The sequence below is a fragment of the Dryobates pubescens genome, chromosome 31 (genome assembly GCF_014839835.1).
Source record: "Dryobates pubescens isolate bDryPub1 chromosome 31, bDryPub1.pri, whole genome shotgun sequence".
Lineage (NCBI taxonomy): Eukaryota > Metazoa > Chordata > Aves > Piciformes > Picidae > Dryobates > Dryobates pubescens.
In genome coordinates, this window is record NC_071642.1 from 619591 (window position 1) to 643801 (window position 24211).

A 24211-nucleotide genomic window follows, 5' to 3' on the forward strand; every position below is an offset into this window, starting at 1 on the left:
GCAGGAGCCTCCAAACACCAGCAAAATGCGAAGCAGACAGCTTTGGGGAGAGGAGTGGGGCGAGAGCCACGCTTGCTCGGTCTTGCAGGCAGCACTGCCCGGTGCAGAGGGCTGGGGAGCGACTGCTGCAGGCTCTGCCGATCACCTGCGGCATTCACTCCCCTCCGCTGCCGCTCCCCGCGCTGACATCTCCTCTTCTGCGTAGGTCGGGTCTAAAATAACAGGGCCCCAAGGTCCTGGCTGGGGTCTCCGTGCTCTGCAGCAATACAAATAGCAAATTAATAAGCACTGCTTCCCTTTCTCCCAAAGGTTTTACGAGGCTTAATTAATGAATGTCTGTAAAACGCATTTGGAGCCGGGAATGAAATGTGCTGTGGAAATGCCAAATATTTTTAATGCTCCAGCAGATTTAGAAGGTTTAAATAAGAAAAATACACAGCCCTGCCTCTGAAACAGATTGCTCTCCTTGAAGCAGAGAGCTCCAGAACATGAAGTTTTCATCAGGCTGACTTGAAAGAGCATTTTCACGGCTTTCCAAGCGCGTTTATTCTCATGGACGAATCCCCCCTCTCCCTCGTACAGATGTGGACACCGAGGCATGGGAAATCAAAGACATTTACCCCCGGTCGTTGGCAGAGCCACCGCTATGAATAATTTCCTGATTTCCACTGATGACTGGAATGCCCTCTAGACCCTCTGCTCTCTCCAGATGCGTGCTGGCTTTAGAAATTACACGGCTCGGCCTCAGCCTCCGCCGGCCGCTTTGGGAAGAGCCGGGAGCGCCTCCGGTGCCGACCATGTGTGCGGACGCGGGGCAGCGCGGGAGGCTCTGGCACGGAGGCGGCGCCGCCGGAGCGCTGAGATCTCCAACGAGACTGCACCCTCTGCAGGGTACCGCTGCTGCTGCACGGCCCGGGGCAGCCGAGCCGGCGCCAGGGGTGCCCAGCTGGCATGGCAGCACACTTCGTGCCCCCGCCGATGGGAGCAGGGCTGTCCCCGCGCTGGCTGCACACACCACGGTCCCTGCGAGATGTGCCTGCGTGCGGGCCGTGGGCTAGGGCCGCTGGCTGCTGCTGGGCGGGGGTCAGCTGGAGGGCGGTGGCACAAAGGATGCCCACGGTGGCCTGCGGGGTGATGACAGAGCTCTGGGACACCTCAGTTGTGGGGGCGGTGACCAAGGGACCCCTCGGCCGGTGATGACAGCTGCCCCGGGCCCCCTCAGCGGGGACAGCTCTCAGTGCCCCTGCGGGCACGGGCAGGCGGCAGCGCCCCGGGCTGCGCGACCAGCAGCGGGGACAGCGCCCAGAGCCCCCGGCCGCGGGGCAGGCGCGGCCCCGGGGCCCCTCCGCGCGGGGAGCTGCGGCCCCGTGTGCCCGGGGCGGGCGCCGGTGGCGGCGGGGCGGTGCCAGGCCCGGCGGGAGCGGCGCGGTGCCGCCGTTCCCCGGTTCCCGCCGCTCGCCCCTGCGCCTTTAACGCGGCGGCTGCCGCCGCCCAGCGCGGGGCCCGGCGCAGCGAAGATGGCGGAGTCCGGCGGGGCCGAGTTCGCGGCGGAGCGGCCGAGCAGGTGAGCGGCGCCCGGGCGCGGCCTAGGCCGGGCCGGGGGCGGGCGGGGAGCGGCGGGGGCGACCCCGGCGCCGGTCTGCGCCGTCCCGCGGCGCCCCGGCGCTCATTTCTCTGCCCTTTCTTGGCCGTGCCGCTGCCCGGGGGCCTGGCGAGGCGGGAGCCGGTCCCCGTGGGGCAGGGGGGGTAGGGGTGCTCCAGAGCAGGCCCCGGCGGCCGAGGGTCCGCTGCAAGAGGAGGAGAATGAGCAATGACAGCGCTTTGCGCGGTGAGGCTCCTGGGGGGGAGGCTGAGGTTTGAGGGAGGCTCTCACGGAGCACTGGGAATCACAGCCGGACCCCTGGCTCCGCAGCGGCTCCAGGGCTATAGGCACGCAGGGCACCGAGGGTCTGGGGTTTGAGAGCCATTCTCTTGTGCCCTGCCCACTCCAGGCTGCAGCCCCCTCCTGGGGTCGCTGGTTTAGGTCCCTCTGGGGTCACTGGGCTGGCACAGGCAGCACACAGCTGGCGGTGGTACCCGGGGAGGGGGGCTGGGCAGGTGGTTGTGGCTGGGACCTGTTGGTGGAGGAGTTTCAGCTCCCGAGGGCTCTTTCCTCTGTCGTCCACCAGAAGTTGCTGTGTTGGAGAGTGTCCAGAGCCGTGTGGTCTGACTCTCGGATGTTGTGCTGTCAACCTGTCACTTGGCTTCAGAGCATCATTTATCCTCAGCTCTCACTGCAGGCACTCCTGCAATAATCCTGCCGCCGAGGGAAGCTCTCACAGCCATTGTTGAGTGCTGGAGAAGCCTCCCTCGGTTCTCACCTCAGATCTGTCATTTTAGTCTCCAATGGCCACCTGTGCAGACGAGAGAGAGGCTGTGTGGCTTGGGGCATTTCGCTTCCCCTCTCTGCACCTCCTTTGCCGCCCTCTCGGCACAGGAACAGCAGCTCCCGCGCAGGTGGCGGTCGGGACGCTGCCTGGGCGCTGGGGACTCTCTGGTTCTGGGGGTGGAGCAGTGAGAGATGGAAGTAATTTGTTTCAGGGCCGTGATAAATCACCCAGGCTGGAGCTGCAGCACTTTTGTTCCCTGGGCTGTAGCTCCAGCCTGTTCCCTATTGCTGCCTGTTTATTTTCTTTGCTAATTTCAAAGCAAAACCTGCTGAAGGTTGGATGCTGCTCCTTGTTGCTCCTTAGCCTTCTGTTTCCAAGGATGGATTTGCTGGGGAGAAACCAGGTGGGGGGCACTGGATGTGTCACACCAGCTCTGGAGAGCGAGAGGAGAACATCAAGGGCATTCCCCATCCCCAGCCACTCCTTGTTAGGTGCTTCCACTTGTGGCTTCTTGCACTCGCTGAACATTTCCTCTCTAAGGCAAAGGGGCCCGAGGCCTCCCGTGCCATGTCGCTGGCACTCTCTTGCTCCCAGCCAGGGCAGAATTTCCATCTTTGGAATTGCTACTGCCTGGCTGAGGCTGCTTGCCCTGAGTAGGCTGCAGAGCAGGAAAATTAACTTGTCTGCTGAGGAGCCTGCCCCTGCTTTCAACAAGGAGCACTCTGTGTGAGCTGCTGTGGGCAAGAGGCTTTCAACACGCTGGTGGCACCAGAGAGGCTGAAAAGCAAACAGCCAAAACCTTCTCTTTTGAAATAAACTCCTTTTTTCTTTCCCCATTCATTTGCACTTTCTTCCTCCGTGGAGAGAATTTCCTGAGCTACAAATGGCTTGCCTATTTCATTCCCAGCACTGGTGAGCCCTCACCTTGGCCACTCTGTTCAGGTTTGGGCCCCTCACTCCAGGAAGTACATGGAGGGGTTGAAGTGGCTCCAGAGAAGGGCAACAAGGTCTGGAGAACAGAACTCAGGCTGGGGAGGAGCAGCTGAGGGAGCTGAGGGTGTTCAGCCTGGATAGAGGAGGCTGAGGGAAGGAGGGCAGCCAGGTTGGATAAGCACCTTTCAGACCTCTCCCTGATGCATTACCTGCTGAAGGCAACCCCACCTGTCACAAGCAGAATAAATGGGCAAGGGAGGCCTGTGGGTCCCTGCCTCTGGGTTTGCATCCAGGGAAAGTCAACCTCAAGTCCCCCAGACTTGTGTCTTCTGCAGAGAGCGGTGGGAGAGAGAGCAAAGGTGGAGGAGGCTAGAGCAGGACCACGGAAGGGAGGTGATGCTGAGGGCTGTGAGCCTTGTGGTCTCCTGGAGCTTCAGTCTTCTGTCAGACTTTTGGCTTTTTGCTTCTGCAACTGTGTGAAGTTTGGTTTTGTGGTTTCTGTGTTCCCTACCCTGCCACATGGCGATCTGCAGACAGATTTAGTTGTTAGCTCTGGTAGACGTGGTGTAAATGTTTACACTCCCATTGAATGGCTGCAAAAATAACTTCAGCTTTCTGTTCCAACGTGGGGAGGCTTCAGAGCTGGAGCTCTTATTCAGGCCAAAAGTAAACTTCAGTGGTTCTTTGAAGGCTCTTCTTGTCTTACCTCCAAGTGCTGCCTGCTTCGTGAGGAGCAGCCTTGCGGCGCGGGACGGAGCCTCCAGCTCCTTCACGTGGAGGAGAAGTGCTGAACCTGCACGGGAATCGGGGAGTTGTGGTGCCCTTGGCTTATCCCAGCCAGCTGGCACGGTGAGGGTGGCAGGGCTCAACTGCCCCAGGGGCAGGGTGGGGTGGACACAAGCCTGGTGGAAGGTAAGCACTGAGGTTTGGGGAAGCAGGGAAGCAGGCTGCAAGCAGCCAGGGCAGGGAAGAGGATTTGGTCAGGGCTGAGCTGGAGCTGCTGTTACTGTGCCAAGTGCCGGGGCAGCTGCTGACATCTGCCAGCAAACCTGATTGCTTCAGCTTGCACTGAAGGGATGCTTGCTTCTGCTTCTCATCTGCTGCTTCACTCACTTCTTGTCTTTGCCGCTGAGCTCCTCAGCTGCTCCGAGGCTGTAATCTGGAGGGTGGAGGTGCGAGGAGGGGAGAGGAGAGGCTCCAGCTCACTGCATGCTGTAGTAGCCACTCCAGGTGGAACCAGTTCTGTCCTTGGCATTTCCACACAGCCCGGAGGATGCAATCAGATGCCTCAGCAGCAGGCTGAGACACACAAGGCTCCAGGTGCTTTGCAGTCTGACTTGGGAGCTTTGCTGAGTGTCCCAGGCTGTGAGCGAGGGCCTGGAGCGGTGGTGAGGGAGATGGTCGCAGTGCCCTGCCTGCTGGGGGCAACGCTGTGCCTTGTTGAGAGCTGCTGCTGGAACGGGCTGCGCCCAGGGGGAGCACAACCCAGCCACTGCTGAATGGTGACAAGCTGGGAAGGTCCCGGCCGATTTGGGGCCGAAGCAGCGGTCGCTGTGCCACAGAGCAGCTGCAGTCTGTTCCCTAAGGTGAAAATGTGCTGGAGCAGGGCTGGAGGGCGCGCAGGGCCGTAGCTAGAAGGTGAAGCAGCGCTTGCAGCTGGCTCGGTGTGACTTTTGGGGTGGCCTTGGTGGCTCTGCTGTGCTCCCCGACACCACTAGGTGCCTCTCGGCCTTTGCTCAGCGGCTCTGCCACGGGCGCCGCCGGGAGAGCTGCGGGGCTGGTACCCGCTGCGGGGCTGGTACCCGCTGCGGGGCTGGTACCCGCTGCGGGGCTGGTACCCGCTGCTCCGCGGGGCCTGGCCGGAGGGGCGCCTCTGCCTCTGGGTTTTGGGGGGTGCGATGCGGCAGGGCTGTAGCTTGAGCTTCCCTAGAGCTGCGGGCTGGCAGGGTAGGACCCCGAGGGCACACGGTGGGGGCGGTGCTGCCAGGCAGCGAGGAGCCTGCGCTCAGCCCAGGGCTCTCGGGCAGGGGTGGGGTGCTTGGTGGCAAAGCCACCCTGCTTCTGGGGGTCCCTGTGGCTGGCCGAGCTCGGGAGCAGTGCGGAGCAGCTGCCTCCTCCATTGCTGTCACACTGCCTCCGGCTGCCAGAGTAATTTATGTGCTTCCCGGGGGGTTGATATTTGCTCAGTTCGTTCCTGGCTCCGTGGGATTAGGTTTGGGGCTGACAAGAATAAAACCACAGAGAGGTTTGGGGGCTGGGTTCTCATCCTTAGTCTCTGTGAAAGTACAGGTTGAGACTGTGGAGGGGCAGTGTGGCGTTAGTGATGTGCCCCCTGCTCTGTGCTCCCTACTGCTGGAAGAGGTCTGGGGCAGGGCTGAGGTCCTCTGTGGTAGCTCTGGACATAGAAAATGGCAGATCCTGGTCAATGGTCTTCTCAGCCTGGTGCCCCTCTACGACCCTGATGCCACCAGGATGCAAACTGGGGCTCACAGAACCCTTAGCTGGGAGTCACATTGGTCACTTTGGGGGCTGACTGCTTCTGCCAGGGCCCCTGCACCAGCATGAAGAGACATTGCTATGAACCCTCTTGCTGCTTCCTTTCCTTCTCACCCCAGCTTGATCCAGGTACAGCACCTCGTGTGCCACTCACACTGAACCTCCATGAGGTGGCACAGAATTCAGTGTGTTCAGATACTTCACCCTCTGCTGTTTGGTTTCCTGTTGCTTCTTACCAGGCCAGCTTTTGACAGCCCTCCCCTTTGGCTGGTGCTTATAGCAGAACCCCAACTCCCAGCAGCCTGCTGGGGGAAGCCTCGGAGCAGGGGCGGTGTGAGAGTGAGTGTGTGTGAGTGTCTGCTGGGCCCTGTGTGAGGCCAGCTCAGGAAGAAAGACAAACAGAGATCTGGAAATGTGTCTGGGACTCCTCAGGGGACAGAAAATAATATTTCAGAAGAATGAATTGAAATGCCTCTGCCTTCAGCTGCTGCCTCACCTTTGGGGAGTGCATTTCTGTGCCTTTCCAGCTTGGGAGAAGCAGGATGCAGATAAGACAGAAAAGGGATCCCACAATCCCAGCATGGAGGGGCTGGAAGGGACCTCTGGAGCTCAGCCACTCCAACCCTCTGCTCCAGCAGGGCTCCCACAGCAGCTTGCCCAGCAGCACAATGCCCAGGGGGGGTTGGAAGCTCTGCACAGAAGGAGACTCCACAACCTCTCTGGGCAGCCTGCTCCAGGCCTCCAGCAGCCTCACACCAAAGGAGTTTCTCCTCCTCAGGTGGAACCTCCTGGGTGCCAGTGTGTGCCCCTTGGCCTGTCCCTGGGCACCACTGAGCAGAGCCTGGCACACACTCTCACACAAATTGCTGCTGCTGGTAAAACTCCCTCCCATTTCCAGTCCCTTTCCCTGAGCACTCCCAGTTGCTGGTTGCTTTACGTGGGGATATTAGTCTTGGGCTTTCTGCTTTTGTTTGCTGCCCTGGATGAAAGAGGAGGTGTCAGGAGAGCAGGGTGAGGGGAGGCAGAGGAGGGGAGCTGGAGAACTGAAGGGACCGAGGTGGAGAAGGAACAAAGGAAGGGATTAAAGGATTTTGCTGCCATATCTTGGCTGTGGGTGATTGTTTCCTCTGGAAGGCATCCCCTGCACTCCACCTGTTAATATTTAATTAGGTGCTGATCATTAAGTGCTTCTTGTTGCTGCTAATTTGGCCAGGGAACTGATGGTAAATGCTGCTGCCGCTGCTGGCAGTGGAAGTAGGTTAACAGGGCAGGTATTTTAAGTCTCATTGCCTGGCACCTTCTGATCTTCCCTGCACCCAAACTTCAAGGCAGCCTTTTTGCCGGGGGTGCAGAGGCCGCGGGAGCTGGCGCAGGGCCTGCCGAGCGCCTGTGCAGCAGCAGCAGCGCTGCATGCAGGGCTCGGCCTCGGCGTAGCAGCAGTGCGAGGTGCTGGAAGCTCATTTCCATCCTTTGGGCATGTGACAGAAAGCCTCAGGATCTGGAATATTGCAGTCACCATGGCTACCAGGGACTTATCTGAGGGAGTTTGACTTTTGTTTTGATTTTAAGTGTCTTAATTGTAGTTTAACAATCCGGATCCGAGTGTGTTTGTTCCTTGGGCATGAAACTGAAGGCATTAAGAGATTTGCATTGTTAAAGCATCCATCATGCTGCTGCCAGAGGCGCTCACAGGGTCCTTAATATTCAGCCCTGATGTTCAGCCTTCTCTTGGTTCTGCTGCTCTCCCCCCACAGGAGCTTTGCGGGCTGTGGTGCTCCCCAGGTGCCTCGCTGGCTGCTCTGCAGTGCCCAGCCCTTTGTTTGCCCTCGGGGAAGCTGCGGCGCCCCAGGCTCGCTGCAGACGCAGGCAGGCTGCTGCCTTTCCTCCCTCCTCTTCTGTACCCCAGCCATGCCCTGCAGGGTGCTGCCTCCAGAGCCTGTGTGTGCTGGGGAGGCTGCCTGCTGGAAGGCTGCCCTGCTCCACGATCTTGCCAACCCCCCTGAGTTTTTCTCCTGTGTGAAAAATGGCCAAGCACCACCTGCCCAGAGAGTGGGAAACCGTGGGTGGATGTCAGCAGGGGTGCTGAGCCAGGCTGCAGAGTGAGCCTGCCCAGCACCGGACTGTCCCTCCTTCCCAGGAGGAGGAGGAGGAGGAAGGCTGTGCAGAGGCAGTTGTGTAGCAAAAGGTTTCTCTGCTTCGAGTGGAATCACTGAGGTGTTCTGATCTGCTCTGGGATCATTCCCTCCATTTGTTCTTGTGCAGTAGTTACAAACCTGCTGAAATGCGAACTCAGGCCTGGTAAGCCTTTAATTCCAGCTTTGATGTTTTTAATCATCAGCACAGATTTGGTGAAAATGATTCATTAGCCTGGAACACATTTTGGGTTGCACATGCTGGTGTGGAGAGGCAGGGAGGCAGAGGCAGGGGATGGTTGGTTGTTCCTTGGGATGCTCTTCGTGCCTCCTCTCCACTGACTCCTGCAGTGGGGCCCTCGACTCTCTCTCGGCCCAGCAGCTCTCCAGGCCTCGTGGGAGCCCAGCCCTGTGCGGAGGGCTCCTCGCTGCAGCTGCTGCTGGTTGAAACCCAAGCAGCGAGGCTCAGCAGCAAGGCAGCCGAGGGTGAGGGCAGCGTGCTGAGGGCAGGGATGAGCAGGTGGCCCTGCAGTAGGTGCAGCAGTACAGGAGCATTTCTGCCCTGGTTTGCCTTCCCTGCCTGCAGCTGCCCCCTCAGCCCTGCCTGGAAGGCTTTCCCAAGCCTGCAGCCTGGGTCGGTGTTGGTTTTCCCCAGGCTGTGGTCACAGACCCTGTGCTGAACTCTGTCCTGCAGTGACTGGAGAGGATTGAAAGCAATCTGGCTTCGAGCAGCAGCTTGGAGACAAATCCTCAATCCCATTACTTGCTCCCTGGCAGAGGCCCTCTCTGCACCCTGGGCACCGGAGCTGCTGCGGCGCCTGGGCTCCGCTGCCCGGGTTGCTCACCCTGGTGCTCGGTGTGGCTGTGGAGCTGCCCCAGGCTCCCTGCCATGGATGCAGCGACAGCAGCAGAAAGCTGCCTTCCTCTGCCACAGCTGCCTCCAGCTGGAAAGCAGGACACGGGAGGCAGGCTTTGTGCTCCTCGGAAGTCCCCTTCACGCCGATGCCTCCGTGCCAGAGGTGCTGCTGGCAGATCCCCTGGCAGGTCACTGTGAGGCCCCTGGGATGCACAGAGGCAGAGCCACTCCGTGTGGGGGTGATCTGCTGCTCTCCATGTCTGAAGGATGAATGGGAGTGGAAGCAGCCAGCCGCACTTGACCCTGCCCCGAGCGAGCGGCGCTCGGCCGCTGCCAAGGGCTGCTCCGGCCACGGGAACCCCCCGCAGAGCTCTGCCGCAGGGGAAGGACTCCACTCCCTGCTGGCCTTTTGAGGACAAAAATGAAAGCCGGAGGAAAGTTCCAGAAGCTCCCCAGCCCTGCCTCCATCAGAAAGGGAAGGAAGGGGGGCAGGAGTGGAACGAAGGCTTCCTCGCTGTTGCTGGTGAAAGGCTTTTATCCGGGGGGCAGGGGAGCGAGAGCAGCTCCTCCCAGGCTGGGCGGCAGCGCTGCTCCTCCCGTCCGAATGGTTGAGCAGCGAGTGCAGGGCAGAGCCAGATTTGCAGATAGCACAGCCTCACCAAGCCACTTTCCCATGCTCGAGCCTTCCTTTTGTTTCAGCCCCTGAGATCCAGCTGCTGCCTCTCTCCTGCCTCTGTTCCTAACGCGGGCAAGAAGTGGAAGGCGAGGCCCCGGGTGGCACAGTGCCCACCGTGCTCTGCTGTGCCCGGCGGCTGGGCAGCCTGCTGTGAGCCCAGCCTGCTTTGATCGCTAATCTCTCACTAACTGCCCTGTTTGGTGCTGCTTTATCACCTCTCCTCCTCCTGCCTTGTTCTTTGTTGTCTCCTCCTTGATTTCCCCTGCTTTGTGTGGTGTTTAGTTAGCTCCCTGCTCCTCTGCTGCTTCTGAAACTTCTTTTCCCCCCAGACCCAGAACCCAGCCCTGGTCAGTGTCTCTCTTAGTGGTCACTTTGGCTCTGGTTTGTCTGTTTTTTCTGCCTTGCCTGCAGGATTGTGTAATCGTTGGATCCTTTTATTCTGCCCCTGTAAACAGACAGAGGAAGGAGCACAGGCAGTTTTTCAGAGGTAGCTGCTCACAATGACCTGCTGAAACCACCCCCACCTGGAAGCATGGACAGAAACATCCCCCAGGCCAGCTTCAGTCCTGCAGCCACCTGAGCACCTCGAGTGTGAGTCCAGAGAGCCTGTGCAAGTGAGCAGAGAGAAGGGAAAGGAAGGAGAATGTTTGCTCAGGGGAAGCTGCTTGTTTGCAGAGGCTCCTGCACTGGCAGGGCTGTGGGCCCAGGGGCAGCTGCCAGCTGTGGGTGAGCCCTTGGGCTGGGAAAACCGTTCTAGAAAATGGGTCTGGAAGCAGAGGCTGAAGGGAACTCCCCTGAGCAGGCTCCTGCAGAGGGCTGAGCCTGGGGAAGCTCTGCAGTCCTCCAGAGCTGCCTGCTGCAGAGCTGCCCTCCTGCGTTTCCCCTTGCCGGGCTTTGCTCAGCCGAGTTCAGGGCAGGATCCCTTCTGTGCTCAGCCTTTCCTCCTCTGGACAGCAGCGAATGGAGGCCATTGTTCCAGAGGGGAAAGGGAAGTGAGTTTGACTTGATGAATATTCATGTGCTGCTCCCTCCAGGCTCCTTCCTCTTTGGCCATGGGAAGAGCTGGAGTGCAGAGAGGACTCTTGGCTGGCGGAGCAGTGGATAAAGGTCTTGTCAGCAGCTGACTCTCTGCTAATCCTTCTCATTACAGGCAGGATGTTGTAGCTGGACTCCACTCTCTCAGCTGAGCCTTTTTAGTGTTCTTTGACTTTAAGGTAGGAGTTTCACATCTGTGTCACAAGCAGCACAGCTGACCAGTAGGAACTGGGATGAATTTCAAGGTGGGTTCCCAAGCCTGAGGTGCTTCAAAGCAGCCAGCAGGGATCTGATATCTGCTCCCTGCAGCATCCCAGAGAGCTGTGGAGCTGCTCACACGGAGCCCTGCCCTGGGTGCTCTGATGAGCATCACAGACTTCCCCCAGCTCTCCTCTTCGGTAAAGCCTGCAGGAAATTGCAACCCGATAAGTTGGGCAAGGAGCAAGCCCTGGCCATTGTTCCTCATTGTTTGGGGATTGTTTACGGCCCCGTTCTGTTATCCCATCCCCCTGACTCCTCCCTGACCCTGCCGGCCTGCTTCCTCCATTGTGTGTGCCTCTTGTTGAGGCACTGAACTGAGGGGCAGCTGTTAGTAAACATGGAATGGTCCAGCCCCCAGCACCCTGCACCTCGGCTCTCTGCTGCCTTTGTTTGTTTAGTCGACCTAAATATTGATAATAATAATCATAGCTCCACAGTCCCCTCCCAGCACAGGGCTGGCTGCTCTGCCCACTGTGACTTGGCAGCAGGCAGTGCAGCTTCCCAGGTTTGGTGTGCCCTGCTTGGGATTTTGTCACAGAGCCCCAGCATGGAGGGGTTGGGAGGGACCCCTGGAGCTCACCCAGTCCAAGCCCCTGCTCCAGCAGGGCTCCCACAGCAGCTTGCCCAGGAGCACAATGGCCAGGGAGGGTTGGAAGCTCTGCAGAGGAGGAGACTCCACAGCCTCTCTGGGCAGCCTGCCCCAGGCCTCCAGCAGCCTCACACCAAAGGAGTTTCTCCTGCTATTCAGGTGGAACCTCCTGGGTTCCAGTGTGTGCCCCTTGGCCTGTCCCTGGGCACCACTGAGCAGAGCCTGGCCCCAGCCTCTTGCCCCCCACAGCTCCTTCAGCTCCTGCTGAGCATTGCTCAGCTCCCCTCTGGGGCTGCTCAGCTCCAGGGCTCTCAGCCTTTGCCACTCACAGAGCTGCTCCAGGCCCCTCAGCAGCTTTGTAGCCTCCATTGGACCCTCTCCAGTAGTTCCCAGTCTCTCTTGAACTGGGGAGCCCAGAACTGGCCCCAGGACTCCCGGTGTGAGCTCAGCAGGGCAGAGCAGAGGGGCAGAAGCTGCCTCACCCTGCTGCCTTCCCTCTTCTTTGTGCCATGCTGCCATAAAATAGTGATTTGAAAAGCAGGAGATGCTTCTGAAGACCTAAACCCTGCTGCTCCTGAATTTCTCTTCCCAGAAAGAGGATCCCTACGTGGATCTTGATCCTGAAAAGTAGTTCAGAGTGGGATTAAATCTGCAGATGGATTTAGGATCCCTCGGTGCCGCTGGCACGCGCGGAGCCTGCCGGCCGCGCAGGGCAGGGAGGAGCTGCAGCCTGATTGTGGCTGTTTGCAGAGAGGCACAGAGCATCTTCCAGCCAGTGCTGGTGTTCACCTCCAACTGCAGCCTTCTCCCTGACAAGTGCATCTGAGGCCAAGTGACTCCAAGAGCGATGCTCTCGGCGTGGGGAGCATGTGAGAGGCACTGGGAGAGGCAGGGAAATGTTTACGCTGGGAGGGGACTGTTTACAAGCGCAGTTCAAACAGCTGACGTTAGCCAGAGGGCCAGGGCCCTGCAGTGTTTTGCTGTTGCTCTTCTCCTGAGGGTCAGGCATAAGGAAGAGATCAAATGGGGCTGGCAGGGCCATCCTTGGACCGTGCAGAGGATCTAACAGCTGCAGTCAGGAGAGGTGGTGAGAGGAGTAAGCAACTGTGGTTCCGTCTGGCGGTTGAAGTCGAGGTCAGGGCGGACCCTGGAGAAGCTGCAGCGTGGGGACACCAACGGAGGATTTTGGGCCCAGCAGCTGGTGTGGGATGGGCTGGGAAGCCCCTGGGTGCTGCAGCCTAGGGGCTGGCAGTAAGGTGAAGGTTTGGAAGTGTTTGCTGTGCTGGGAGAAGGGAACACGACTGAGCTCTGATGTCATGGTGTGGCTGCTGAGCTGGGGGTTGGTGTTCGCGCTGCCTCATGTTCCCTCTCCTCCCCAGCATGCTCTGGAGGTATACCACATATTGTTTTAATTTCAAACCAGCCTGTCTCTCTTGTTCTGTTTTTAGCATGGCTGACAAGAGCAGCACCCTGAAGTGCACGTTCTCTGCTCCTGGCCACAGCACCACGCTGCTGCAGGGACTGGCCTCGCTCCGAGCCCAGGCTCAGCTGCTTGATGTCATCCTCACTATAAATAATGAAGTGTTTCAGGTTCATAAAGTTGTCTTGGCTGCCTGCAGTGACTATTTCAGGTGAGAACCCAGTAGGAAGCAGGCATTTTTACCTCTCCCCTTGGCCTGCTGTTTCCCATCCTCCCCTACCCCAACCTTCCCACCGCACCCCAGGCTCACCCCCGGAGGCAGGGTTTGCCCCGTCAGGCCCTCTGCACGTAGCTGAGGTTTGCTGGGGCAAGGCTCAAGTTCAAGCCCAGGTCTTGACCCCACCTGGCAGCCCTGGTAGGTGCTCTGCCTGCTGAAGGGAAGAGGCTCTTGCCCTGGAGCTGCTGCCAAGTGGCAGGAGGGCTCTGAAGTGAGTCATCCCCCGAGTGCCCTGTGTCAAACCACTCCTGCTCTCTGCAGACACCACTGATCTGTCTCCAGTTCTTGCTGTGCACAGGCTGAGGAGCCTGAAGCATTTTGGAGCATTCCCCAGACCCCAGTGAGACAGAGCAGAGTTGTCCCATCTGTGTGGGGACAGGGAGCACAGCTGGAGATTTCTCAGGCACCTGAATGCAGTGAGGCAGTGGCAGAGCAGGAGTCAGTCCTGAGTGAAGGTCTGGAGTCATCCAACTCCAGAGAACCCAGACTGGGCTTGGTGGGAAGGGACCTCTGAAGCTCCTCCAGTCCAACCCTCTGCAGCCAGCAGGGACAGCTGCAACTAGAGCAGGTTGCTCAGAGCCCCAAACAACCTGAGCTGGAATGGTTCTAGGGATAGGATATCTCCCACCTCTCTGGGCAAGCTGGGCCAAGCTCTCACCACCTCATCACATAAAATCTCTTTGCCTAGTCTGGATCCTGCCTCTGACCAGCTTCTAACAGTTCTCTGACCTCTGACTGAGGGATCTTTCCTAGCAGCATCATGGGAGGGGTGTGCTGCAGGGCTGCAGGGAAGGGTCAGAGGAGCACGCAGCTGGGTGTTGTGCTGGGCTGCAGGTTGCAGCAAGCACAGCTGGAGAAGGGCCACTAGCAGGTCCTGGCCGTGTAGGTCCCTTCCTGACCCGAGCAGAATGGTTTGCTGAGCAGGTGACAAAGAGGAAGGGACTTGAGTGTCCTTTGGCATGTCTATTGTCACCATTTCTTCAGCTGCTCTGACAGTGCCTGCCTGGTGCACGCAGGCGTTGTCCAGGCTGCTCCCTTCTCTCGCCCCGTGCTGCCGAGCCTCCCGAGCATGCTGCTCTCCCTCCCAGAGCAGTTAAGGCTGGAGCTGCTCCCCCACCAGATGCTAATGGCACTATTTGTATGCAGAGATGCTGTGGCGGTGCCGCTGCCAGGCTGTGCTCGCTGCTGACACGTAATTGCTGAGTAGGTTTCTTGTTCGAACTTCCGCGGAGCTGAGGAGGGGTCCTGGGGAACAATGGCAGCGTAAAGGAGCCTGCGAACGCTGCGGGCTGCTGCGGGGAGGGGGAGGGAAAGCAGCGCGATGGCAGCGGTCCTGTAATCAGCACTTCGGAGGCAGAGCGCTCGGGGAAGGAGCTGCATTCTGCTTGATGATTTGTCCTGAGCGCGGCAACAATCCTGCTTTTGTTCCCCCCTGCACGTTCAGCTGCGCCGAGCTGAGGCAGGAGCACAGCCCCGTGGCACGGGAGGGGCCAGGGGCTTCCAGCAGAGTGATGGCCAAATAATTGCAAACAGTGCTGCTGGTCGCTGGGCTGCAGGGAGCTGCCTCCACATGCAGGTATTTCCTTCCTTAGGCTTTCTTGGGTTTGTGCTGGACGGCAGCAGATTTTCTGGCCTGGCTTGGACAGGAAGCTTGGAACTTGTGCTTCTTGACAGCGTTCCCAAGGTGTTCTTTACTCCTGGGTCAGTGCAGCAGGGTCTGTCCCTGCTTTCTGACTTGCACCACGGAGTCACTGCAGCTTCCCGAGGCAGCTCTGCTGACTCTGCCCTCGCAGGGAGTTGACCTTCTTGCTGGGGGAGAGCAGCTGACCCGTGGGGAAAGGTGCAGGCAGCTGCCCCCAGGTTAGGTCTTTGTGTCACAGCCTGCACCTTGCTGTGAACATCCACCTCAGTTCTTCCAGCAGCCTGCTTTGACTTTGGCTCTGCTGCTGCTTGCTGAAGCACAGAGCACAGCCCCTTGCCCCCGAGCTGCCTGTGCACACCAGAACCTGCAGGTATGGAACACAAAGGCAACCCCCAGGGTGCTGCTGTGGCCCCTGCACCCCCACGGCTGGGAAGCACAGCACAGCTCCCCAGGAGTGGTTTGGGAGATGCCTGTGTGCAGCCCTGGGCTTGCTCTGTGCTTCCTGTGGAATTTAGAAGCCTCCCAAGGAGGTGTTCTAGGGCCTGGTCCACTGATGTGCTCCCAGCTGTGCTCTAACAAAACCTGGGGTCTTCGGGCTCTGGTTGCCTGCTTAGCCCCCTGCTGTCGCGCTGCAACATGACACAGGCTGCAGCCCCGTGCTGCAGCCCCGTGCTGCAGCTCTGCATGTTCATAAGGCATTGGGATGCACCTCGGAGAGGAGGCTCTGTTGGAATCACCAAAGCTGTTCAGGAGATGTGTAGCTGGCCTAGGCTGCAGAGGGCTCTCCGAAGCCCTTGCCTCAAGGCAGTGCTGCTGGCAAGCTCAGAGGCTCCCTGACCTCCCTGGCACAGGGGCCTGCTGAAGCAGGTTCCTGCTCTGTGCTCACCCTGCCTGCTCAGACCCTCAGGGAATGGTTCCCATTCCTGCTGGTGCAGGTCCCGTTGTGTCCTCTGGCTGCTGAGTGTCACAGGTTTGCTGTGTCTGGTGCACTGCCTGCTCTGCCTCCTCCTTGAAGCTTTGCCCTTTGGTCGAACCTGCTGCCGGTAGGGCTGCAAAGCTTCAGGCTGCGGGCGCTGAGCGTGGCTCTGAGCGCTGCCTGTGCAGGGTGCTGCAGCTGGCTGCACGCTCGAGTTTCCCCTGCCTTGGAGAGGTCTAGCCTCCATTTGTTCCTCTCCTTCCCCATCCTCCCTGCGAGAGTCAGGGTGCTGGCAGAGCTGCTGAGGTGCTCCATCCCTGGACACCCCTGGAGAGAGGCAAACTGCTGTCTGTTGTGCCCTGCAGGGCGATGTTCACGGGCGGGATGCGAGAGGCCAGCCAGGAGGTGATCGAGCTGAAGGGAGTCTCTGCCAAGGGGCTGAAGCACATCATCGACTTCGCCTACAGCGCCGAGGTGACCCTGGACCTCGACTGCATCCAGGACGTGCTGGGGGCTGCTGTCTTCCTGCAGATGGTGCCCGTGGTGGAGCTCTGCGAGGAGTTCCTCAAGTCGGCCATGAGCGTGGAGACGTGCCTCAACATCGGGCAGATGGCCACCACCTTCAGCCTGGCCTCCCTCAAGGAGTCCGTGGATGCCTTCACCTTCAGGCACTTCCTGCAGATCTCGGAGGAGGAGGACTTCCTGCAGCTGCCCCTGGAGCGCCTGGTGTTCTTCCTGCAGAGCAACAAGCTGAAGAGCTGCAGGGAGATCGACCTCTTCCGCGCCGCCGTGCGCTGGCTGCAGCACGACCCCGGGCGCCGCGCCAGCGCCAGCCAGGTGCTGTGCCACATCCGCTTCCCCCTGATGAAGTCCTCGGAGCTGGTGGACAGCGTCCAGACCCTGGACATCATGGTGGAGGACGTCTTGTGCCGGCAGTACCTGCTGGAAGCCTTCAACTACCAGATCCTGCCCTTCCGGCAGCACGAGATGCAGTCCCCGCGCACGGCCATCCGCTCGGACGTGCTGTCCCTGGTCACCTTCGGCGGCACCCCCTACACGGACAACGACCGCACCGTCAGCGCCAAGGCCTTCTGCCTGCCCCACGCCGGCGCGCGCCAGTTCCGCGACCTGACGCAGATGGAGGTGGGCAGCAGCCACTCCTGCGTGGCCGTGCTGGACAACTTCGTCTACGTGGTGGGCGGGCAGCAGCTGCAGTACCGCAGCGGCGAGGGGGCCGTGGACGTCTGCTACCGCTACGACCCCCACCTCAACCAGTGGCTGCGCATCCAGGCCATGCAGGAGAGCAGGATCCAGTTCCAGCTCAACGTGCTGCGCGGCATGGTCTACGCCACGGGGGGCAGGAACCGCTCGGGCAGCCTGGCCTCGGTGGAGAAGTACTGCCCCAAGGACAACGAGTGGAGCTACGTCTGCTCCCTGAAGCGCAGGACCTGGGGGCACGCCGGCGCCACCGCGGGGGACAGGCTCTACATCTCGGGCGGCTACGGCATCTCGGTGGAGGACAAGAAGGCTCTGCACTGCTACGACCCCGGCACGGACCAGTGGGAGTTCAAGACCCCCATGAACGAGCCCAGGGTGCTGCACGCCATGGTGAGCGCCAACAGCCGGATCTACGCCCTGGGGGGCCGCATGGACCACGTGGATCGCTGCTTCGACGTGCTGGCCGTGGAGTACTACCTGCCCGAGACGGACCAGTGGACCACGGTGAGCCCCATGCGGGCAGGGCAGTCGGAGGCCGGCTGCTGTCTGCTGGAGAAAAAGATTTACATCGTGGGGGGCTACAACTGGCACCTGAACAACGTCACCAGCATCGTGCAGGTGTACAACACGGAGACCGACGAGTGGGAGCGGGACCTGCACTTCCCGGAGTCCTTCGCCGGCATCGCCTGCGCCCCTCTCATCCTGCCCCAGGTACCCGCCCAGAGGTGACCGGGCACCGCCTGCTGCCGCGCCTGCCCGGGCTGCCCTCCTTCCCCTCCGTGGTTTGCAGCCGGCCCTGGGTGCTCTGTGGGCGAGGGAAGCAGAGGAAGAGCTGCTGCTGCCTCCTGCGTGCAGTCCCTCCTCCTCTCGCGTCCTGTTCTGGCAAGCCTGGCTCCTCGGCAGCACTTGTCAGCCAGTTAGGCTGCACAGATGTTACAGCTGGAGCAAGCTCTGCCTGCCTTGCCTCCTGCCTTGCCTCCTGCCTTGCCTCCTGCCTTGCCTCCTGCCTTGCCTCCTGCCTTGCCTCCTGCCTTGCCTCCTGCCTTGCCTCCTGCCTTGCCTCCTGCCTTGCCTCCTGCCTTGCCTCCTGCCTTGCCTCCTGCCTTGCCTCCTGCCTTGCCTCCTTTTCCTTCCCTCTCTTTGGGGTGCATCCTGCTGAGTTCCCATCTCCTTCCCAGTGCCACACGCTGCAGGCCTCGAGAGCTGAGCAGTCACCAGGTACTGTGGGATGCTTAAAGCAGCTCGGGTGTGACCCCACACCCATCCTCTGTCACTCTGCTGGGTTGTTTCAGCAAACAAAGAGCCCAGACCCTGTCTGACAAACACCCTGACCTCCAGAAGCAATAAAGGAGCTACAAGAGCTCAGGTGCTCAGATTCTGAGAGCAGATTCTTGCTTCTCAGAGGTGGCTTCCTTTTTTCTACCCCTCCTAAGAGGGGAACATTTATCCCTGCACCGCTCTGGGCTCTTGCTGCCTGCATTGCACCGCAGGCCCTGCTCCCCTCCTCGCCCCCGCCGGGAGCAGCGGCGCTCTAGGCCAGGAGCTCTCCCTGCCCCGGGGCATCCCGAGATTGCCACACTAAAGCCATCTGGAGAGCTTGATTCCATAGGAATTGTTTCAGTGCCAATCCCTGTTTGGCCGCCTGGCAATAAGAGCCCTGCTGGGCTGAGCCACTCTGGCACCTGCAGGCTCTGGGGTCTGAACCCCCTGGCATTGCCTTTCCCATCCCTGCACCACCAGCAGCTGGGCAGCAGAGGAGCTGGGGACCGCTCCTGCGTTATCTCAAAGGTATTCTCACCTGGCTTGTAAATAAGAGACTTGGTGCCATGGCCTGAGGGCAGCCTCAGCAGGCCTGGGGGGGTTGTTGCTGTTTCCAGTGGGGATTTGAAATCCAGAGGTCCATTTGAGGGGACTTGGTCATTTTGGTCAAATCCATGTTTACAGCAGGGACACTGCTGCTCCCTGGACTTTCCTTTCCTCCAAGCCATGCTTTCTAATTAATTTGACTGATGAATGAACTGAAATGTGCTCCTTCAATCAGGTACTCTGTTCCAAGGGCTTTGTTTTGCACCTGGATCACTTAGTGATGTCTGTGGTCTCCTTTCTAGAGCAGCCTGCATCCTGCTGTTCAGTGAATGCTGGGTGGTGACCTTGAGGGACAGCATCCAGTGCCTGCTCTGCTGAGGAGCCATGGGGCAGGGCTGTGTGAAGCAAGAACTCCACACCTCAGACCCACTCCCAGACATTTTGCTCTGGCAGTGACATCAGAGCAGCTCTGGCTGTGGAAGGGGAGGGCAGAGGCTGCCTGGTGAAGCTCTGCATTCTCACTTTCAGGGGCAATGGTCCCAGTTTCAGCTGCTGCCATCTCTTTGCTGCTAATAAATTAATGACAGGCACTTGTTGCTGCAGAGTGCTGCAGCTCCACTGCCTGCCTCTCAGGCAGTTCATTTGCTCCATTCTCTGTTCATCTGGGCTGGCAGAGAAGCTGGGGAGGCTGAGGAGCAGCCCTGGCAGATAAACAAGCTTTGCAGAGGTGAAATGCAGTTCAGTGCAGGCTTCAGAGGTACAGAGGAGTGGATTTGCTGCTTTTAATACTTCCCTATGTCCATGAGAAGGGTTCCCCTGGTTAGTAACAAACAGGAGGTTCCTTGCTTCCCTATACAATTAATCCTCTTAATCCCAGAACCCCAGCATGGAAGGGAGCTCTGGAGCTCACCCAGTCCAACCCCCTGCTCCAGCAGGGCTCCCACAGCAGCTTGCCCAGGAGCACAGTGCCCAGGGGGGGTTGGAAGCTCTGCAGAGGAGGAGACTCCACAGCCTCTCTGGGCAGCCTGCCCCAGGCCTCCAGCAGCCTCACACCAAAGACGTGCCCAGGGCTGGCATCTCTGCATGAGGGAACTGTGCTTGGTTTGTCACTTGCAGCTTCTAAGGTAGGTGGGGGGAGAGTGACCCTTGAAGAGCTGAGAAGGCATCTTGGGTGTCACTTCTGTCACCCCAGCAAAGCTGCACCTCCCCTCTGTGCTCGGTGGTGGTGGTGGCTGTGCCGAGGGGGAGACACAAAGCCATGCTGGGACTCTGCTGACCAGAGCAGCTGCTGCCTGGTACCTGCATTCCCATTCCCTGGCGCTGCCAAGGGGAGCTGGGGAAGGGTTCCAGCTCCTTTCCCGGGGGCAGTGCTGTGCTCCCCTCTCTTTGTTACTGGAATGTTCTTTTTATACCAATCTGAGGAACTATTTTTCGTACCCTTGGCTGGAGGTGCTCTGCCTGTTCTAAATTAAGCAGAGCCTGGCTGAAATGTTTGTGGACATATCATCCATATGGACAATAAAGTTTGGTTCATCCCTGTGAAGGATGCAGGTGTGGCTCTGGCCTCTTCTGTGCATCACTTGCTCTGCAGATTGATGGCTTTGATCCTTTTGCCTTCCCGCAGCCACCTGGCTGCTGGCTGAGGTCGATGCGAGCGGTGCCGCTGCGAGGCCGGGCTGGGGGAAGCTCCTTTACAGGATGCCCCGGGTGGAAAGCACTGGGGCAGGACTGGGCTCCTCTCTTCCTCAGCAGTGAGCACAGCCAGGTAAGTGTTTGATTGAGCTCGGGGTCAGTTAGTAGTCTCAGAGCAGCCATAAACGTGCTGGGGGCGGAGCTGATTTGGTGCATTTGGCAATGCCCTTGGGCGGAGGGGGAGCAGTGAAAGCTCAGCGTCGTTAGTCCTGGGTGTCCGCAGAGCGTGCAGGTCCCATCAGGGACTCCTGTCGGGGCCAGGATAATAGCTTCTGTCTTCTGATGTTTTATGGGCCTGAAATTGTACTTAAAACTGTAAAGCAAGCAAGCAGCACAGCCTTGGCAGGGCGCTGCGAGGCCGAGGGCCGGGGCTGGCTGCATCCTACCGCGGCTGCCCCGGAGCCCCCTCCAGAGGCACCGCCGTCCCCGCGGCCCTGCTGGAGCCCTGCTGATGTCTGCAGACACGTCCCAGCCTCCCTGCCTGGCCCCGGCAGGCTGATGGGGGTGGAAGATTTCCCTTGTGAAGGGGGAGGAAGGCTCTCCCCCAGCTCCAGTGCCCTGCTGCTGACTGAAGCTGCGCGGCAGAGCTGCTGGGGACCTCTGGTGAGCCACAGCAACCCGAGGCAGACGTTTCCACTTGTAGGTCTCTGATAAGGGCTGCAGTTGCTGAAACTCTCCAAACTTGAGGGACATTCATCATGCTGGGCTCATTGAAGCCAGACTACTGTCAGAATAAATCAAACATGTTTCCCAGTGCAGCTTTAATTATGATTTTTAGCCAGTTGTGTAATGTGCAGAACTTTATTTACAATAAATCTTGCCGTTGCTTGCATAAGTGAATGAGATTCAGCACTTGGGACTGGAGGACCAGGAAGAGTCAATGTGGCTGAACAAATGGAGCCTGGCCTGGCTCTGCTGCCATGTCAGGAGGGGAGCTGCAGAGCATCCTCCTCGCAGCGCTCGGCGTCTTGGCTCTCACCTGGGAGCAGGCAGCTCAGAGACAGCTCTGCCTGCAAGGGAGTTTTGTGCAGAGACAGCTTCGACTCTGCTCTGCATTTTAATGCTGAGCAGGCACAGGATCAGCCTACAGGCTCCAGAACTTTGCTGTCTCCTTCCAAACCAATAACTGCAGCTCTGGCACCGCTCAGTTGAATGCTTCAGCTGGAGGGAGTTCTGCAGGGAAGTTTGAAACTTTGCTTTGCAGGGGGGTAGGATCCTGACGGCTCCAGCCCTGACTGTGCCACGCAGGGAACACAAGATGTGCTTTCTGCTTGCAAACAGCTGCTGCTGCAGCTCTGCAGCCCGAAATCAGCCTCAGACCGTCAGACAAAGGGTGAAGCTGGAGTCGGGAGCGCCGCGGGGGCCTGCAGGAGGGCAGTGCTGGAGCACCGACTGCAGCTTGCCCCTGGAAGCAGAAAAGCTCTCGGTGCAGAAATGTCTTCAGGAGGTTTCAGGAGCTGCAGAGAGCAAATCAAAGGCTCCCGGCTCGGTCCCTGAGGCTTTGCCGTTGCTGTTTCACACCCAGGCCCCTGTCACATAATTAGCTGAAGTGGTTTATATGGCTTCTCAAGAAATGAAAATCTTCTTTGCTTGTTTGTGCAGGCTGCCAGCCAGGCTGCTGCTGGCTGCGGGGCTCAGGCTGCAGCGAGGCCTCTGAAGCCACTGCACGACGTCAAGCTGCAGCACCTAGAGCAGGACTGATCCCTTCTCAGCTGAGGTTCAGAGCTTTGTTGCCTCTCTTGGGTCAGTGCTTTCCAAAGGCACTAACAAGGCTTCTCCAGGTGGCTCTCTGCTGTTTGCCACCAGGCTGCTGAGCGGCAGCTCCTTACAAAGCTGGCAATCCTTAGCTCCAAACGAGTCTCCTTTTCCCCCTTCTCCGTGGCCTGGGGGCTGGTTCCAACATGTGGTTCTAACGGCTTTGCTCCCCGGCAGGGTGGATCCTCAGTGCCCCAAGGACAGTGGTTTACAGCTGGACTTAGGAGGGATGTTGGAATTCCACTGAGCTGCTCAAGAGAGCAATCTGCCCTGAGGTGCAGTCTGCAGGACAGGACCTGAGTGCTGCCTGCTTCCTGGGCTCTGGCAGGATGGAAGCTTCCCTGTGCCAAAGTGTGGCACTTCCTTGGGAGGGAAACCAGAGCATCTCCACGGCAGGTCAGGTTAGTGCCTGGATGAGCAGAGATGTTCTCTTCCTGCAAGCACAGGGGGGAAGTGCCCAGGAGCTGAGGCCACACACCCCGAGCACTGCACTCAGTTTTGGATCCCTCACTCCAAGAAGGACACAGAGGGGCTGGAGCCGGTCCAGGGAGGGCTCTGGAGAACAGGTGAGGAGCAGCTGAGGGAGCTGGGGGTGTTCAGCCTCGAGGAGTCTGAGGGAGACCTCATTGCCCTCTGCAGCTCGCTGAAAGGAGGCTGGAGCCAGGTGGGGGTTGGGCTCTGCTCCCAAGCTGCAAGCAACAGGACAAGAGGAAATGGCCTCAAGCTGCCCCAGGGGAGGTTTAAGTTGGACATTAAAAGAAACTTCTTCCCTGGAAGGGTTCTCACAGCCTGGCCCAGGCTGCCCAGGGGGGAGGCTGAATCCCCATCCCTGGAGGGGTTTCAGAGCCCCAGAGCTGTGGTGCTGAGGGCCAGGGCTCAGCCCCAGCCTTGGCAGAGTTAGAGACTGGTTGGAGTGGATGCTCTGACAGGGTTCTCCATCCCATGGTTCCCTGAGTGTTGTTCAGTGGCACAGAGCCATCTCTGAACCTGCATCTGCTGGAAGGAGACCTCCTGCTCCTGGGCAGGCCTCTCGCCCAGCCCTCGGCTGGCCAGGGCCTAACTTCTGAGCGCTGGGAGGTTTGCTCCAGGCAAGTGCAGGGTCCTTGCTGCTGCCTCACTGCTTGGTGCTGCCCACAGAGCCCTGCCTGCCATCCCAGCGTTGTCTTTGGAGGGACATGAAGTGGCTGCTGCTCCACCAGCTCCCACATCACCTCTGCAGCACGGGAAGGCTTCTTGCTTCAGGGTGGCATGGAGCCAAGCCTCGATTCTGGGAAAAATAACCCTAACAGGATCCTCTGTGTGGTTGCCAAGGGCTTTCAGAGCAGCAGATAGGACCTGGAGAAATGAGAAGGTTTCCTGTTAGCAGGCAGCCTTTGCTTGCTGGGAGTTTGGAATGGTCAAGAAACTCAACTGGAAGGATGTCAGGGGACTGGTGGGGTGGAGAACCAAGTGCCCTGTGTGCCTGCAAGCCGCTTTGCTTGCTCAGCAGACTTGCTGAGTGCTGCACAGAGGGCAGTTCATGGAATCCTGGAATTGGTTAGGCTGGAGAAGGCCTTTAAGATCATCACATCCAACCCTTACCCCAGCACTGCCAGGACACCACTGATCCATGGCCCTCAGCACCACATCTCCACAGCTTTGAATTCCCTCCAGGGATGGGGATTGCACCACTGCCCTGGGCCAGGCCTGGACAACCCTCGAGGGGAAGGAATTGTTCCTCATGGCCAACCTAAACCTCCCCTGGGGCAACTTGAGGCCATTCCCTCTTGTCCTGTGCCTCCTTCCTTGGGAGCAGAGCCCAGCCCCCACCTGGCTCCAGCCTCCTTTCAGGGAGCTGCAGAGAGCAATGAGCTCTCCCCTCAGGCTCCTCCAGGCTCAACACCCCCAGCTCCCTCTGCTGCTCCCCCCCAGCCCTGTTCTCCAGACCCTTCCCCAGCTTCATTGCCCTTCCCTGGACCCACTCCAGCTCCTCGTTGTGGTCCAGCTGCCTCTCTGCCCTCTGGACACCAAGAGCTGTTCAATGAGGGAAATGGTGACAGATTCTGAGTGAAACCTGAGAGCCTCTCCCCCTGCAAGCACCATTTGGAGCCGAGTTCAAAATAGCACTGGGGCTCTGTGGACTCCCCGGGATATTCTTC

The 24211-nt window shown here is 59.3% G+C and overlaps 1 protein-coding gene across 4 annotated transcripts; it reads left to right on the plus strand.

The window, feature by feature from the left end:
* The first annotated feature begins 1399 nt into the window (after positions 1-1399).
* Positions 1400-17617, plus strand: KLHL26 (kelch like family member 26). Of its 4 annotated transcripts, none has more exons than XM_054175003.1 (3): positions 1400-1564; positions 12796-12978; positions 15968-17617. In XM_054175003.1, exons 1-3 carry the CDS (start codon positions 1518-1520, stop codon positions 17547-17549), a joined length of 1812 nt encoding a protein of 603 aa, XP_054030978.1. In that variant the 5' UTR covers positions 1400-1517; the 3' UTR covers positions 17550-17617. The 4 variants fall into 4 exon arrangements, with proteins under 4 accessions (XP_054030978.1, XP_054030981.1, XP_054030980.1 ...); XM_054175005.1 differs by lacking the exon at positions 1400-1564 and adding an exon at positions 12075-12443; XM_054175006.1 differs by lacking the exon at positions 12796-12978.
* Positions 17618-24211: the final 6594 nt, after the last annotated feature.

What these genes read in the sequence shown, in the direction of transcription:
- KLHL26 (XM_054175003.1), top strand. Translation starts at nt 1,518, where the DNA reads ATGGCGGAGTCCGGCGGGGCCGAGTTCGCGGCGGAGCGGCCGAGCAG. An exon ending in GCGGCGGAGCGGCCGAGCAG is followed by an intron (nt 1,565 to 12,795) that starts GTGAGCGGCGCC and finishes TTCTGTTTTTAG; the next exon opens with CATGGCTGACAAGAGCAGCA. An exon ending in GCCTGCAGTGACTATTTCAG is followed by an intron (nt 12,979 to 15,967) that starts GTGAGAACCCAG and finishes TGTGCCCTGCAG; the next exon opens with GGCGATGTTCACGGGCGGGA.